Consider the following 14,031-nt stretch of genomic DNA (forward strand, 5'->3'; position numbering starts at 1 on the left):
GTTCTTATCTTAAAATGTGTCATCCTTCTCCACAAGGCAAAAATCAACCGCAGTTCACCTAAGGCTGTCCACATTCAGTCTGTGCATGTGCTCCTCAACTGAATGCAGGTCCTGGAACCTCTTGTTTTCTTCTTCCACCTAGCTCCCTTCAAGTCGTTTCTTTCCTGCCAGGCCCTGGTGGGAGTCTGAGCACGAAACCCCTGGCATGGTGGATCCTAACACTATTCTTGAGCCTGAACAAAAGTTCTCACCCTTTCTGGACCTACACCTTTCAAATAGAGTAAGCCCTGGGCTTTGTGGTCTCCTGAGCTCCCTCTAGCCAGGGTTTTCTATAGATTCCATGTTTTCTTGACTTTGGATCAATGTAGATGTCTGTCGACATACCCATCTCTCCAAACCTGGCCCATAAGAGATCTGACCAGGGTCAACCATAAAGTCTATGTAACTGATGTCTCCTATATGCAAAGTTCTTTCTGGCAGTAAAAGCCTAGAACCATAAGGCTTCTTTAGAGAAGTGGGTTGCAGTCCCTCATTGTACATAGGAAGAAAATTGTCGAGTGAGATTTACAAGATGTCCTGGTAAGTGAGTGGCCCAATTGTACACAATTCTATGCTGGCCAGTAGCTGTTTGTTGATGGATAAGTGAAAAACTGGAACCCAAGCACAGCTGTTCCAACTCCTATCCAGTGTCCTACACTGTCTCTAAATCCAGGCAGCTGCAGATATTCCCAGCCTGGTATGGCAACTCTAAGAGCTAGTCCTAATTAATTTTCAGTTTATTTTGAACCAAAAGGATAGCTATGAAGATGGTGAGTAACAAAGGTATGAATGGAGGTGGAAATACAGACCTCTCCAAACAAGTTTCCTGGACACTGTTACCTGGATTAGTCCTAGTTCCTGCAGTTCTGCAAAGGAAAGGCTAGAGAAAGAGTATTCTAGTTAGTGGACTATGAATCTCTCTCCTGCCAAGCATGCATAGGTCTGAATGGGGGGGACCAAGAAGAGTCAATATGTTCATGGCCACATGATGAAAGGCCAAATGGTAGGATTTCCTGCAGCAGGTTGTAGCAAGCTAGTTCTCTCTGGGAAGTCATTTGTGCTAATCAGTACTGCTTCAGTCATTGGGTGTGATGACTGAAATTTTAGGAACAAAACCTATTGAAGTCAAAGTCTGAGTCCCTGTTTGTTCTGGGCTCCCAGGCTCTTGACCCCCTCTGAAAGGTCACATGATCCCTAACTCCTCTTAAGTTGATGCTAAAGGAGCTGTGCACGTTTCAATAGGAGACTCTTGACTACAAAGTTCCTCAAAGCCACCTCTGATGCATTAATGGTGACCTTTCAACTAGTGTGACGATCTTTACCGATTGTGAGTTTAGTGAGAAGTATGTTGGAAGGCCTTCCTGATCCTTCCAGAAGACGATTGTACTGAGGCCCTCTCACATAAAGGTTCCACCCAACCCAGGATAACTTACTGATGAGGGCTGTCACAATCTCTTCCATGTTTTCCAGGAAGCTAGTGAGGTGCTGGGTGAAGGACAGATGTGGGGAGGTAACTTGGGCCACCACAGCTGCAGCCTCAGCTCGAGTGGCCTCTGAGTGACTGTCATCAGTCAAGATGTCGGCCAAGCACAGGATACCATCCACCTGCAGATGGAGAGAAAAAACTTCCCTGTGTACCTTGAAAGGGAGGGTGCCACTGCTTAGGACAGTCATGCGGCAGAACCAGCTCCTCTCATCCTACAAGATCAACCTTCACTTTTGAGGACAGCTCACACTCCTTGTGGAGTCAGAGGATACCTGAGGATGAACCCCTTCCCAAATGACCCAAAGTTAGACATTTAAATGCCTCTGCTTTGAGCCCAGGAAAGGTAAGTGACCTCCGGTGGACTTTCTAGATAGCAGACAGTAAGCCAAGTGTCTAGGGACTGACCTTGGCCATGTATCACTGAAAAATGGAGTAGAAACAAGAGTTACTTAGTGGTCTTCTGACCCTGAGCTCTAAGCCAGGCTCCATCTTTCATGCTGTGTGACTTTACATCCCTGACACTGTTCCCTCTCACATGAAGCAGGGTGTCAGGAAGCCAGGAGATGCTAAAACAGGTAATGCCCTACAGAGAAGACAAGTTCAAGAAGTGTGGGCTCTCTCCTCCCATCTTTGCCTTTTGCAGCAGGCTGAGCGCAATGCTCTCCTTTCCCCTCTTGTCCTCCAGTGTTCCCACAGAAGCCTTGCTCCATGGAAGCCTTGCTCTCTCTGCCCAACCAGAGAAGTTAAGGTCTCGTGGGACATAGATGCCAGAAAAAGACTTGTTTCCCAGCCCTACCCCAGCCAGACCTGCTCTTGGCACAGTAGGAGGAAACACTTCTAGAGTGCCCATAGTGTGCCTGTGCCAAGTTCCACACTTGGTAGAATGTGTATGTCACTGTATCACTGCATCAACCATCCCACTGTGACAGAAAGAAAAACTTAGAAAAGATTATGCACCTGCCCTGGATCCTTAACTTTCAGACTTGTGGGTTTGGAACTTGAGCTGAACAGTCTGCTCTTCAACACCTGCATTTTGAAAGGGACATTAAACTTCCCCCTGAGAAGTCACACCTGAATGTAAAACTTGCCCTCCATCAGGCGTCAGCACATGGGCTTTAGGGAGAAGGAGCAGGATCTTGCCACAGATAGACCATCAGTGTTCCTGCAGCTCTTCCAGGAGCTAGGATGCTAAGCTGCTGAGGACCAGTGCTGGAGGTAGGGCAGGGACAAGGCAGGAATAGGGAGAAGCCTTGACTGGTGTCTGCATCCCTGCTTCTTGCTACTAGCTCTAGTGGGCCCCCAGAGCTTGCCTTTCATTTGATTAATTACCACTACCGCCTGCAGTCCTGCACCTCTCTTAAATGGCTCTTGGGACCTGAAAGGTCCATTAGCTGTGAAGGCCATTGGCAATTTCAGACTCAAAGGAGACAAATGTGGAAACAAGAGCCCAGGGAATAGTCCACAGTAAAACCCACCTGGCTGTGCTTAATACAAGGAACAAACAGCAGTCAGCCTGCCCCCGGTGGGACTGGACTCAAGCCAGGTATTTTATTAACAGGCCCTTGGGGAGAGACCTCGTTTGAGCCCACAGGGCAGCTGCAGGCCTGGAAACAGGAAGAAGCCTCTCAATTGACTGGCTCACGTCCCTTTTCCTCCTTCGAACATCAGTCAAGAGTGTTGCTAAGAAGTATGAGGTCCCTAATGGGAAAATATCTCCATCGATCCAGTGCCCTCAAATGTATCTTGACTGTAGCTGCCACTGCTACCCTGGTCACTGACTCACTTGGAACACCAACCAGACTCAAACAAGTATGCTGCCCTGATGCTCAGCACAATCCGAGCTGGTGGTCCCAGGACCCAGTGAGACCCAAGGCTCAAATATGAGCCCCTTTCCCCAGGCCAGAAGTCAATCAGTCTGTGGCCTGTGTAAGTGCAAACCAAGTGCCAGGCCTTGTGCTACAAAAACGCTGCCCTCATGGTAGAGGAAGTGACTCTTGCCACAAATAACCATCATGCAGAGTGATTTCCCAGAAGATGCTCTACTTCTTCTGGAAGCCACCTTTGACTTAACATACCCACAGTCCAGCTTAGGAAGATGGCTCTCTCTGGGCTCCCATGCTCAAGAATACTTCTGCTGTCTTCATATTTTAATGCTAAAGAATGTTGTGTCTCCAAGTGGGATTGTGGTTGCATCTAATTAACTGTGGGTTACTTCAAAGAGAATCCCTGTGCCCCTCTCAGAGCTATCCTACCATATTCACAGGTAGGCCAGGATTCAGCTTGGTAACAGGTCCACAGCAAACTTTCATGCTACTCCAGTATTAGCAACACACAATGAAGTGGTTATCTGATCCTGTGTCTACCCGGACCCCTGTTTTGTAAGCATGAGGACCACAGCTAGTTCACTTTGAGTTGCTTGATGTCTGGAATGAGTGGGGTTTGGGGAAGATGGGGAATAAATAGCAGAAACTATTTGACCTAAAACTTGAGGGTACATTATAGATTTATGCAAGTAACATGATGACATTGTAAACAGGAGGAGGCTGTGAGCAAAGACTCAAAAAGGACAGCATTGGAACAGAAGCCAACTCAACACCAATTCCAGAGATCCTTGGCCCCAGGTGATGCTTCTGGGTTTCCCAGAGGACCTGTGGGGTCCTGGATATTCAAAGGACAAACTGCTCATTGTCTTTCTTTCTTCTGATAGGTTGACTGTGTTTCAGATTGCCTCTGAATTATGAAATACATCATCCCTTCAACATGGATCACATGATAGAAATTATTACAAACATATATAGCACATATATTCATATATACTCATAAAATACATCATCTATGTAAGAGAATATAGAATATATGCTTATTTGTTTACATTTGAGTATATTGAATATATAAATGTATAAGGGGTAACATGATTTATAAAGGATTCCAATAATTAAATGGAAAACCATGGGAAGATCTATGTATGCTGAGTATTCAGAAATTCAAAATCTTAGAAATGGCATTAAGCTAAGGCTTCTTCTTCATCTCATCTCTGTGAACACATATCATTGAAAAGACCTCACCCTGGGTTCTGTGTTGTTGATGCCCTTGTTTTTATTAGCTCTCTGTCTAATAAACTAAGCCTTGTGGGTTTTATAACTGATGTAAATGGTGCTATAGTCTATAAAGGGATTTTCTTTCTCCCTCAGACATCCCTGGGTTTATAAAACTCCTTCCTGTCACCAGGTATGTCTGTGACCCATATGTTTTCATGGCTGTATGTTATTTCACTGTGCAAATCTATGTAAATTCAGACACACATTCTCCTAATGATAGTCACTTGAGTGTCTTTTGAGGTTCGCTATATTGGACAAGTGCTCTTACAAATATTCTTAGAAAAGTCTTCTGAGTATGTGCCATTTTCCCTGGGAGTCTTGACATAAGAATTTTTAGGGCACAACATTTGAACATCTTTACTAATACTGCTAATTTGCTTTGCATATTGTTGTATGCTGTGGAATAATGCTTTTGTACACTGGTTTAATAAAATGCTGATTAGCCAGTAGCCAGGCAGAAATTATAGGTGGGATAAGAATACAAGGAGAATTCTGGGAAGAGGAAGACTGAGTCAGGAGATGCCAGCCTGCCATCCAGGAAGCAGCATGTAATGGCATACAGGTAAAGCCACAGAACACGTGGAGACATATAGATTAACATAAATGGGCTGAGTTTAAGTGTAAGAGCTAGTCAGTGGAAAGCCTGAGTTAATGGCCAAACAGTTTTAATTAATATAAGCTTCTGTGTGTTTACTTGAGTCTGAGCAACTGTAGACTGGGTGGGACACAGGAAAACTTCAGCTACAGTTGTAGCAAGTAAAACTTACCAACACTATAGGAAGGTATTTCATGTCACATCCTTTTCTGGTTTTCATATTATATTTATAATGTTTAGTAATTTGATGGTTGGATGAGCAATGTCCCCAATAGTCACTTGGTCTCAGTTGGTGATGCTGTTTAGGGTGGGTATGGAACTCTCAGGAGATGTGGCCTTGATGGAGGAATTACATCCCTGGGGGAAGGCTTTGAGGGTCTATAGTCTCACCCCACTTCCTCCTCTCCTTGCTTCCTGTATGTAGATAAAACGTGATACCCAGCTTCATGTTCTGGCCACCTGCTGCCGTGACTTGCCCACCACTATGGACTCTCCCTATCGAACTGAAAACCAAATAATTTTTTCTCTAAGTTTCTTTAGTCATGGTGTCTTATCACAGCAACAGAAAAGTAGCTAATAAAGACGAGGCATAAAACTGTATTTTAACTTGTGTGTATCAATACTAATGAGACTGAGCCTTTTAAACCATTTTGGTTTGTTTTGGTGTGGTTTGCTTGGGCTTTTTTGTTTGATAAGTTGGCAGACCCTGTTCATATGTCTTGCTTGTTTTTATATTTGGTGGCTTTTTGTAGGAGCCAGATTTCCTTGGCCCTTGGTTCTGAGCCTGGTGATTTTCCTCAGCCCATCACTAGCAGGCTGCCACACAAATTGGTCTCCATACACACCACCATCTCCAAAGCTCCAATCCAGCCCAACTCACCACAACTCATCACCAAGGGCCACAAGCCACTGGGTTATGAGCTTTTTACCATTTACATCAATTCAGAATGTGCAGGCCAGACCTATTTGTCTGAATCCTGACTGTCTCTTAACTACTTAAACAATTTTTGTTACCTCTTTGAGACTGTATCCTAAAATTTAGGTGAATAATGCCAGTATCAGTGACTTCCATTTTTCTTACAAAATGGGTATTTGAAATATTAACTTTAAAGGAATATTTAAATTATTCAATGGGAGACTGCATGGGCAGTGCCTGCCACATGGTGGTGCCATTATTCCATCCTATCCCCACCTATGTCTTGCAGTTAACTCCTGATGCCTGGAGTCCCTCAATTCTGTGTGCCTCAAAGCCTCTTAATGGGGCTTCCCTCCAAGGTCCCTTTCTGCAGTCTCCTCCAAAAGTGAGAAACTCAGCCCTCTGGATAATGTGTCAGTCAGGTTTCCTTCACTGTGACAAAATACTTGAGAAAATCACCGCACAAAGAGGACAGGGTTATCTGGACTCCTGGTTTCAGTAGTCTCGTGGCCCTTAATTGCTTGGCCTCTTTGTTTCAGGCTCCTGACAGTGCAGTACATCATGGTGGAGCATGTTACAAAGGAGGCCTGTTCACCTCATGGCAGCTACCTGGTAAAGACAGAGAAGAAGCCAGAGCTCCAACTTCTTCTTCAAAGGCACTGTCAATGTCCTAGCTTCCTTCCATTAATCCTTACTGTCCAATGGTTCCACCACCTCCCATTAGTACCACAGGCTTGCAACCCAGGCTTCTAGCATGACTGTCAAGGAGGCATTTAGGATACAAACCATAGCACTTGACAGGGGATCCACCCACTTGTGTGGACATCTGATCACACAATCCAGAACCAAGACTTTTTAATTGGGTATCATCCATGACTGACTGGGAGCACTAAGATGCATAACCAGAATCCCTCAGCACGGAGTCCGGCAATGCCTGGCACTACACCGTATGTCTGTCTAATGATTGTCAGTCACTGAGTATCTGCATTGTGACCTGTGCCTAACTAGTCATCAGCACAGGGATGGCGCTGAAACAAGTGACAGAGGCAGAGACCTGACAAGAGCAGAGAGAAACAGACACAAGAGGGTGTTGAGGGAGAGGATTACAGAGGACTTGGGTCAGACCCTCTCCTTTGACTCCTCCTGCTGAGCACTCCTTCTGTCTTGGCCTTCTCTCCCAGGACTCCAGCATAGTTCAAGGGCTGCGTCCTCCTCAGCCAGCGGCACTTCTCTGCTCGCTCTCTTTGCCTCTTCCCCTCAGCCAGACGCCATCTTTTGCTGCCACTCTGTACCATACTGCAAACTGGACTCACATCCACATGGCCTTGATGTCTCACTCTGGTGCCTCTCGGGGATAAATCTTTATCCCACCCCCACCCCCAAGATGCACATCTATATTTCCAAACCCCTACTGGATCATTTTGTATTTAATTCCAAAAAATAATTGGTCTGGATATTCCATGAGCTCCTCAAACCCAATTTACTCAAAGTTGGAGTGCTGTCCTCAGTTCCCTCCTGCCTACCATTTCAGACCCAGGTCAAGTCACCTGCCTCCCCAGACAGAAGCCGTCTCTGTCTTCCCAGCTGTCATACCGCTCTGATTTGATGGCAATTACATGTGTCATCTGGTATGGTCTGTCCGAGTCACGTGCACATGCTCTCTACTTTGGCGGCCTCAGGGAAGCCAAGCACTGGATTCTCTCTAGGTCCTTGAAACCCAGCTGAGATTCAGTATTCAACAGCCATGCTACAGTCTGGGAGGAATGATGAGGAATCAGACAGAGAAGCTAGGAGATGTCTGTCCCAGGCCACACAGCACAGCACGTTAACTCTGATCCTTGTTTCTGAATGTTCCTTCCTCCATGGAGCCTTTAAGAAAGAGATGAACTGAAGCCATGGCTAGGTCAGTGGAGGTCATTCAGCTCCATTCCTATGAATGGCCTGGGAGTAACTCTGCCTGAGGCCAGCTCCTTCTAACACTAGTCTCATTTCAGGAAAGTCTCCAACCCCTAATTGCCTATTTCCCACCCTTAGTCATAAAGTTGGTGCCAGGAGAGTCGTCTAATCAAAGCACTTTGACATCCTTAAAGAAATGGCTGCTGGAAGCACTTACAGATAATTAGCTCTTACACAGAGTGGGATAGGCCTGGGCCTGAGATCAGGTGTTCCTGGTGGGTGTATATGTGGGGATGAGGTTGGTCTGGCTAGGGTATCACCCGGATAGCAGGGCTCACAGTCCTGGAGTTTGGCAAAGAGGGAGCTAGCAAATGGGTAGATTCTCACTGGGGTTCTGGAACTCATGCATCTGGGGCATTCAAAGTGAGAAAACTATGTCAGATTTATGAGTAGCATTCTCCCATTGATTGCCCACCCCCCAAAGTGTCAGAAGTGGCCGTTACACAAACACTCAAGGAACGCAGGCTGTGTGGGAAGACCCATCAAACATCACTGGTCAGCTGGTCAGCCATCACAGTTTTGTGTAAGAGCACATGTTTTGTTTTTGCTTTGTGTTTAGTTTTCGGCAAATGCCAGAGGAGCTATCTAGTGGCTTACGTAAATGCAGTGAATTATGTAAATGCAGGAAAACTTGATCATGGGAGAAAATTACAAGAGCTTCAGAGTCTGTTTGTCTGTCTCCCCTGCCAAACCCCCCATCCAGTCCATGCCAGCCTCTGCCTCAACTTACAATCTTCCTGCCTCAGCCTCCTAAGTGCTGGAATGATAGGCATTCACCACCAAGCCCAGCTCCTAAGACAGCTAATTTTCTCCTTCATGATTCTGTCTACCCAAATATCTAAGACCTACAGTGAAACAGAAGACAAATGAGAATTTCAAAGAGACTGGAAACCTGTTCCTGGGTCCAAGTTCATCTAGCATATAATCAGTCAGGAAAATTCAATTGTGGATGGAGAGAAAAACAAGAACAAGTGGAAGCCAAGGACCAGGCAGAGCATCTGGTGGGTCAGAAGTAGACATCGAAGTAGGAACCAGATTGGACAATGTTCAGGACAAAGTTGTAGCTATGCCTGTGAGCCAAGGCTCCTCTTATAAAACTTTTCATTTGTCTTCTGTTTCCCTGTAGGTCTTAGATATTTGGGTAGACAGAATCACGAAGGAGAAAATTAGCAGTCTTAGGAGCTGGGCTTGGTGGTGAATGCCTATCATTCCAGCACTTAGGAGGCTGAGGCAGGAAGACTGTAAGATGTGCTTGTTTTAGAGTTATGGTAGAGATGGCAACTCAATAAAAGCCACAGAAGCTAAGCAAGCCTCCAAAAGATAACAGCATCCTCCCCTAAGTCGACATATCCAGGCTCCAGCCCCACATCTCCTGTTATTTCAAACACAAGTGGATAAATGCAAACATGACATCACAATAGAAATGGAAGAGTGGGTAGAAAGGGCTATGTGGCCCTTCTGAGGGAAATTCAGGAAGGCCAAGGGAGAAAGATGCACAAGCAAAGAAGGTTGAGAGGAGCTGAGAGAAATCATCATGGTTTGGGAGTATAACTAGAAAATAATCTTTGTCAGCAGAGGATTTCCCTTAAAGCACATTTCAAATAGATGTTCAGAAGGCATTTGGCTTGGGGTGACTGTCCCTTGGATTAGTGTTACTAGCCCTGTGCTGATGTGAAAGTGTCAAGTTTTCAGTAAAGTCCCACCGAGAACCAGCTGGGACCTGGGCTGCAGCCAAAGTGCTTAGGTCAGAGACTCTCAGATGATGGGTGCCATGACCCAGGGAAGTACTAAACATTATAATAATGGCTAGGCATACTGGCACAAGTCTTTAATCCCAGCACTTGGAAAGCAGAGGCAGGTAGATCTCTGAGTTTGAGACCAGCCTGGTCTACAGAGTGAGTTCCAGAACAGTCAGGGCTACACAGAGAAATCATGCCTCAAATATGTATTACCTGAATTTTAAACACCAGAAATTTGATTTTAATGATCTACCTTTATGTCTTTTAAAAACTCTTCATGTGAGTCTAACAGACATCGAATTGAACACCAGTGTCCTAGGGACAACTGTGGTACAAGAAAGTTTACACAACCTTCAGAGTTTGCAGAGTGTGCCTGCTTTCTGACTTTACTTCCTCAGGATACATCATACACAGCAACGAAACAGTCAATGATACATCAGTCTTCCTCTGACACCAGTAGCAAGACATAGGAATCCAGCAGCAACAGCACTTCCATCTAACAAGGTGCTAGCCAATGTGATCACACAAATGAAAGAACAGTGATTGAAATAAGCAGACCTGCCATTCTTGATACCATTTTTACACACGATGCAGTTGTGCAGAAAAACGTGACATGTCAGTGTTCTACTAAAGTGTGTAAGTAGACTTAGCACAACCACTAGATACAATAGCAAAAGTGTATTTTCTATGTTTTAGCAACAACATTTCAAAAATATTCATTTAAAAATACCACTTACATTACTATAAAACATAGCTGTCAATAAACATTTAAAAGATGTATAAGGGGCAAATCCTTGAAGACAGTCTATACTAAGGAGAGAGATCTGTTAGGTTCATTGATCAGAACACTTTAATTGTTTGAGGTGTCAAGCTTATATAGAAATTTAAAGAACTTCTAATTAAGTATCAGGGGGTATTTTACAGAAACTAACAAGTTGGTTATAAAAATGAATATAGGAATACAAAGAATTATCAATATAATATTAAAGAACAAAGGTAGAGGGCTTTTACAACTCAACACCAAATTGTATTAGATTGGGGTCTCAGTGCTATATTGATATAAGGATGGTCCAAAAAAGACGGATAGAACAGAAAAATGAGGTCCAGAAAAGGATTCTATCCATCACTTTGTTTACATGAAAGTATATCAGCTTAGGGACAGTCTTCTCAATAAATGATGTAGGCTCCACTGACTAACTGTGTGGGGAGAAATTAAACATTGCAACCAGGTGAAATGAGCTACAAGTCAAAACTGTGAACAGGAAAACAACAAGCCTCCTTGGGATGTTAGCTTCGCCAACTACACACAGCCCAGTACCATCTGGGAAGAGAGTCTCAATAGGAACTTTCTAGACCAAGCTGGCCTGTGGGGTGTGTCTGTGGGGATTTGTCGTGATTGTTAACTGATTTGGGAAGATCTAGCCCATTTGGGGTGGCACCAGTCTCTAGGCAGGGACTCCTGACCAGCATAATAAAGGAGGAGGCTAGCTGCAAGCAAGCAAGGATTCGTGCACTAGCTCTGCTCTTGACTGAGGATGTGATATGACCAGCTGCTTCCAGCTCTGGCCACTGTGACACGCCCCCTTCCCCTGTAGTGGGTAGCCATTCCAGCTTTGATCTGGAAGTTCCAACCCCCATTAAGGCTTCAGAACTGTCACGTCTACAAGGTGGGGCCAAGAGAGGACCCTGAAGACCCGAGATCTGGATGCGCCAGCTCTCTTGGTTCCTGGACCCTGGACACTGGAGGTAGACCGAGCAGAGTTCTCCAGAGAACACCGCTGAACTGCACGACACCTTTCCCAGACCCTGTAAACTATCCCTTCACTTGTAAGTTACCCCACAAAATAAACCTCCTTTTTAACTACGTGGAGTAGCCTTAATAATTTCACCAATACTCCCCCAATGATACAACTATAATCTAAAAATTGTCAACTCGAATAAACCCTTTTTCCCCTAAGTTCCTTTTTGTCAGGATGTTTTTATCACAGCAACAGAAATGAAGCAAGGACAGTCCCAAATAAAATACAAGAGAATCTCCTCATGGTTTTGGAGAAAACAAGGATTTCTTAAATGGACAGAAATGGCTCTCACTACAAAAGAAATCAATAAACTGGACCTTAACAAAATCAAGAATTTCTATTTATTAAATGACAGCATTAAGAGAATGATAAAGCAAACCGCAGGCTGACAACATTTATTCTCACTATCTCTATCTGAAAGGGGATTTGTGTCTAGAATACATTTTAAAATTTATAAATCAATAAGGCAAGACAAACGATGCACTATTTTTAAATGAGAAAATATCTCAGACTGACATTTCACCCATAATAGAGACAACCAAATGGACAACAGGGATATGAAAATGTGCTCCAAATCATTACTCATCAGAAAAACACACCTTAAAGTCATAGTAAAAGATGAGTGTGTGCCTGAGTAAGTCAGAGGCAGGGGACTGCCTCATAAATTTACAAGCAACTTGATCTGTGCTTCTGAAGCAGTCTAAGGAGAGACCCCAGCATCGCTTTGGAAACGGTACACATTCGTCATCTCCGTGGGTCTTTCTGTCTCCCTGTCTCCCTTTGCCTGTGAATCTCCTCTCCTGTCTCACAGCCCTCCCCTTTCCCTGTCTCTCATCATTTCTGTGGGCAACCAGTAAGCCCACCACTTACTCTGAGGGAATGACAGATGCTGACTCCTGATCCATGATCTAAGGGCTGCCCTCTGTCCCTTCTACACTGCCAGTACCAGAATGTCACAGGAAAGGCATCCTCCTGGTCCAGTTCCACGCCATTCTGCATGGATGCTCTCAGTCTCCCACTTCCTTTTGCTGTCAGAAGCCTCATGTCTCCTACTCCTTTCCCAGTAGTACTTCTCCACTCAGAAGCCAAATGAGAGCCCACCCACTACTGATAGCCAAAAGCATCACCTCTACACCAAGTCAGGTCCCCTAAGGCACAGCTTCTCTTTACCCCAGCACCAGTACTATATTCACACCCAACTTTCTATGTGTTTTCTTTCTTCTCTGAATCCTCTAGGTTCTAAGGAGGAAGTGGACACTGGTTAACATTTTACCCACATCTCCTCACCCCTAGTCACCACATACACAGAGGTAGGAAGAAGCTTTCAAAAGGAGGACACAGGGACAGAAGGCTGCAAGTTCTCTGGCATCTTCTCTGGGAACATCCCCTTGCGCACCAAGGGAACAGGTACCAGATTTCCCACCTGATAGAGCTCAATACTTCTAGTTTTCCTACATCACACTGTGTCATACTGAGTTCATTCTCCACATGCTACCAGAAAGCTTTCCCGTTGGTATTGGGCAATGTCCTTCTGGTTTGTTGGCGAACCAATAGCCAAGAGAGGGGGCCTCACTGCTAGCACCATCAACTGTGTTAGTCTTACCTTTCTCACATGGCTACTCAACCTGGCTCACCAGCCCCCTACATCTGCTTGGAGATATAGGAATTTGAGCCCAGGATCTGAGGAGGGAGGGAGAGAGAAGAATCTGAAGCAAACCATGTGTCCAGTGTGCAAATGGGACTGAGCTCATATCTCACAGGAAGATATTCAACCATTTTATAGTCATTCTTTCCTTATTGAAGGATCTCATAGGTTTTATATCCCACACCCACCCATCCATCTGCTGCCTCCACCTCTCACAGGGTCCTGAAACTGCTGGCAGAGACTCTGCAAGACAGACCCTGTAGCCTCAACCCTGTGACTGGTGGTAGGAATGATGTGGGTATGTACAGCATATGCATACACATACACACACACACACACACACACACACACACACACACACACATACACACACACACAGAGACAGACAGACAGACAGACAGACATAGACAAACAGACAGACACACACACACACACACACACACACAGACAGACAGACATAGACAAATAGACACACACACACACACACACACACACACACACACACACACACACACACACACACCTCTATATCTTTACATTGCCAAACAACATTTCCTCAGTCATGCCCAAACATCATTTACCTGCACATCTGTATTCGCAAACCATTTCCTTGGCAAACCAAAGCAGCTAGCAGAATAGTGTCCCTTGGCGGGGAAGCCCAGGGAGAGCTCTGAGTTACGAGCACCGAAGAGGCAAGAGAGCTGTTGGGAAGGAGATCAGAGCTGGTTCTGAACTTGAAGTCAACATGCAGAGGTGAA

At 45.0% G+C, this 14,031-nt stretch overlaps 1 protein-coding gene across 1 annotated transcript in view; it reads right to left on the minus strand.

Annotated features, from left to right (window-relative positions):
* Insc (INSC spindle orientation adaptor protein) overlaps positions 1–14,031 on the minus strand; it is a 112,119-nt gene that overhangs the window by 19,443 nt on the left and 78,645 nt on the right. Inside the window, exon 8 of the mRNA XM_052763368.1 lies at positions 1,473–1,644. Within this exon, the coding sequence (XP_052619328.1) occupies positions 1,473–1,644 (172 nt within the window). The remainder of the gene's footprint in view (positions 1–1,472; positions 1,645–14,031) is intronic.

The sequence above is a fragment of the Peromyscus californicus genome, unplaced genomic scaffold (genome assembly GCF_007827085.1).
Source record: "Peromyscus californicus insignis strain IS unplaced genomic scaffold, ASM782708v3 Scaffold_4__1_contigs__length_199733344, whole genome shotgun sequence".
NCBI classification, from domain to species: Eukaryota; Metazoa; Chordata; class Mammalia; order Rodentia; family Cricetidae; genus Peromyscus; species Peromyscus californicus.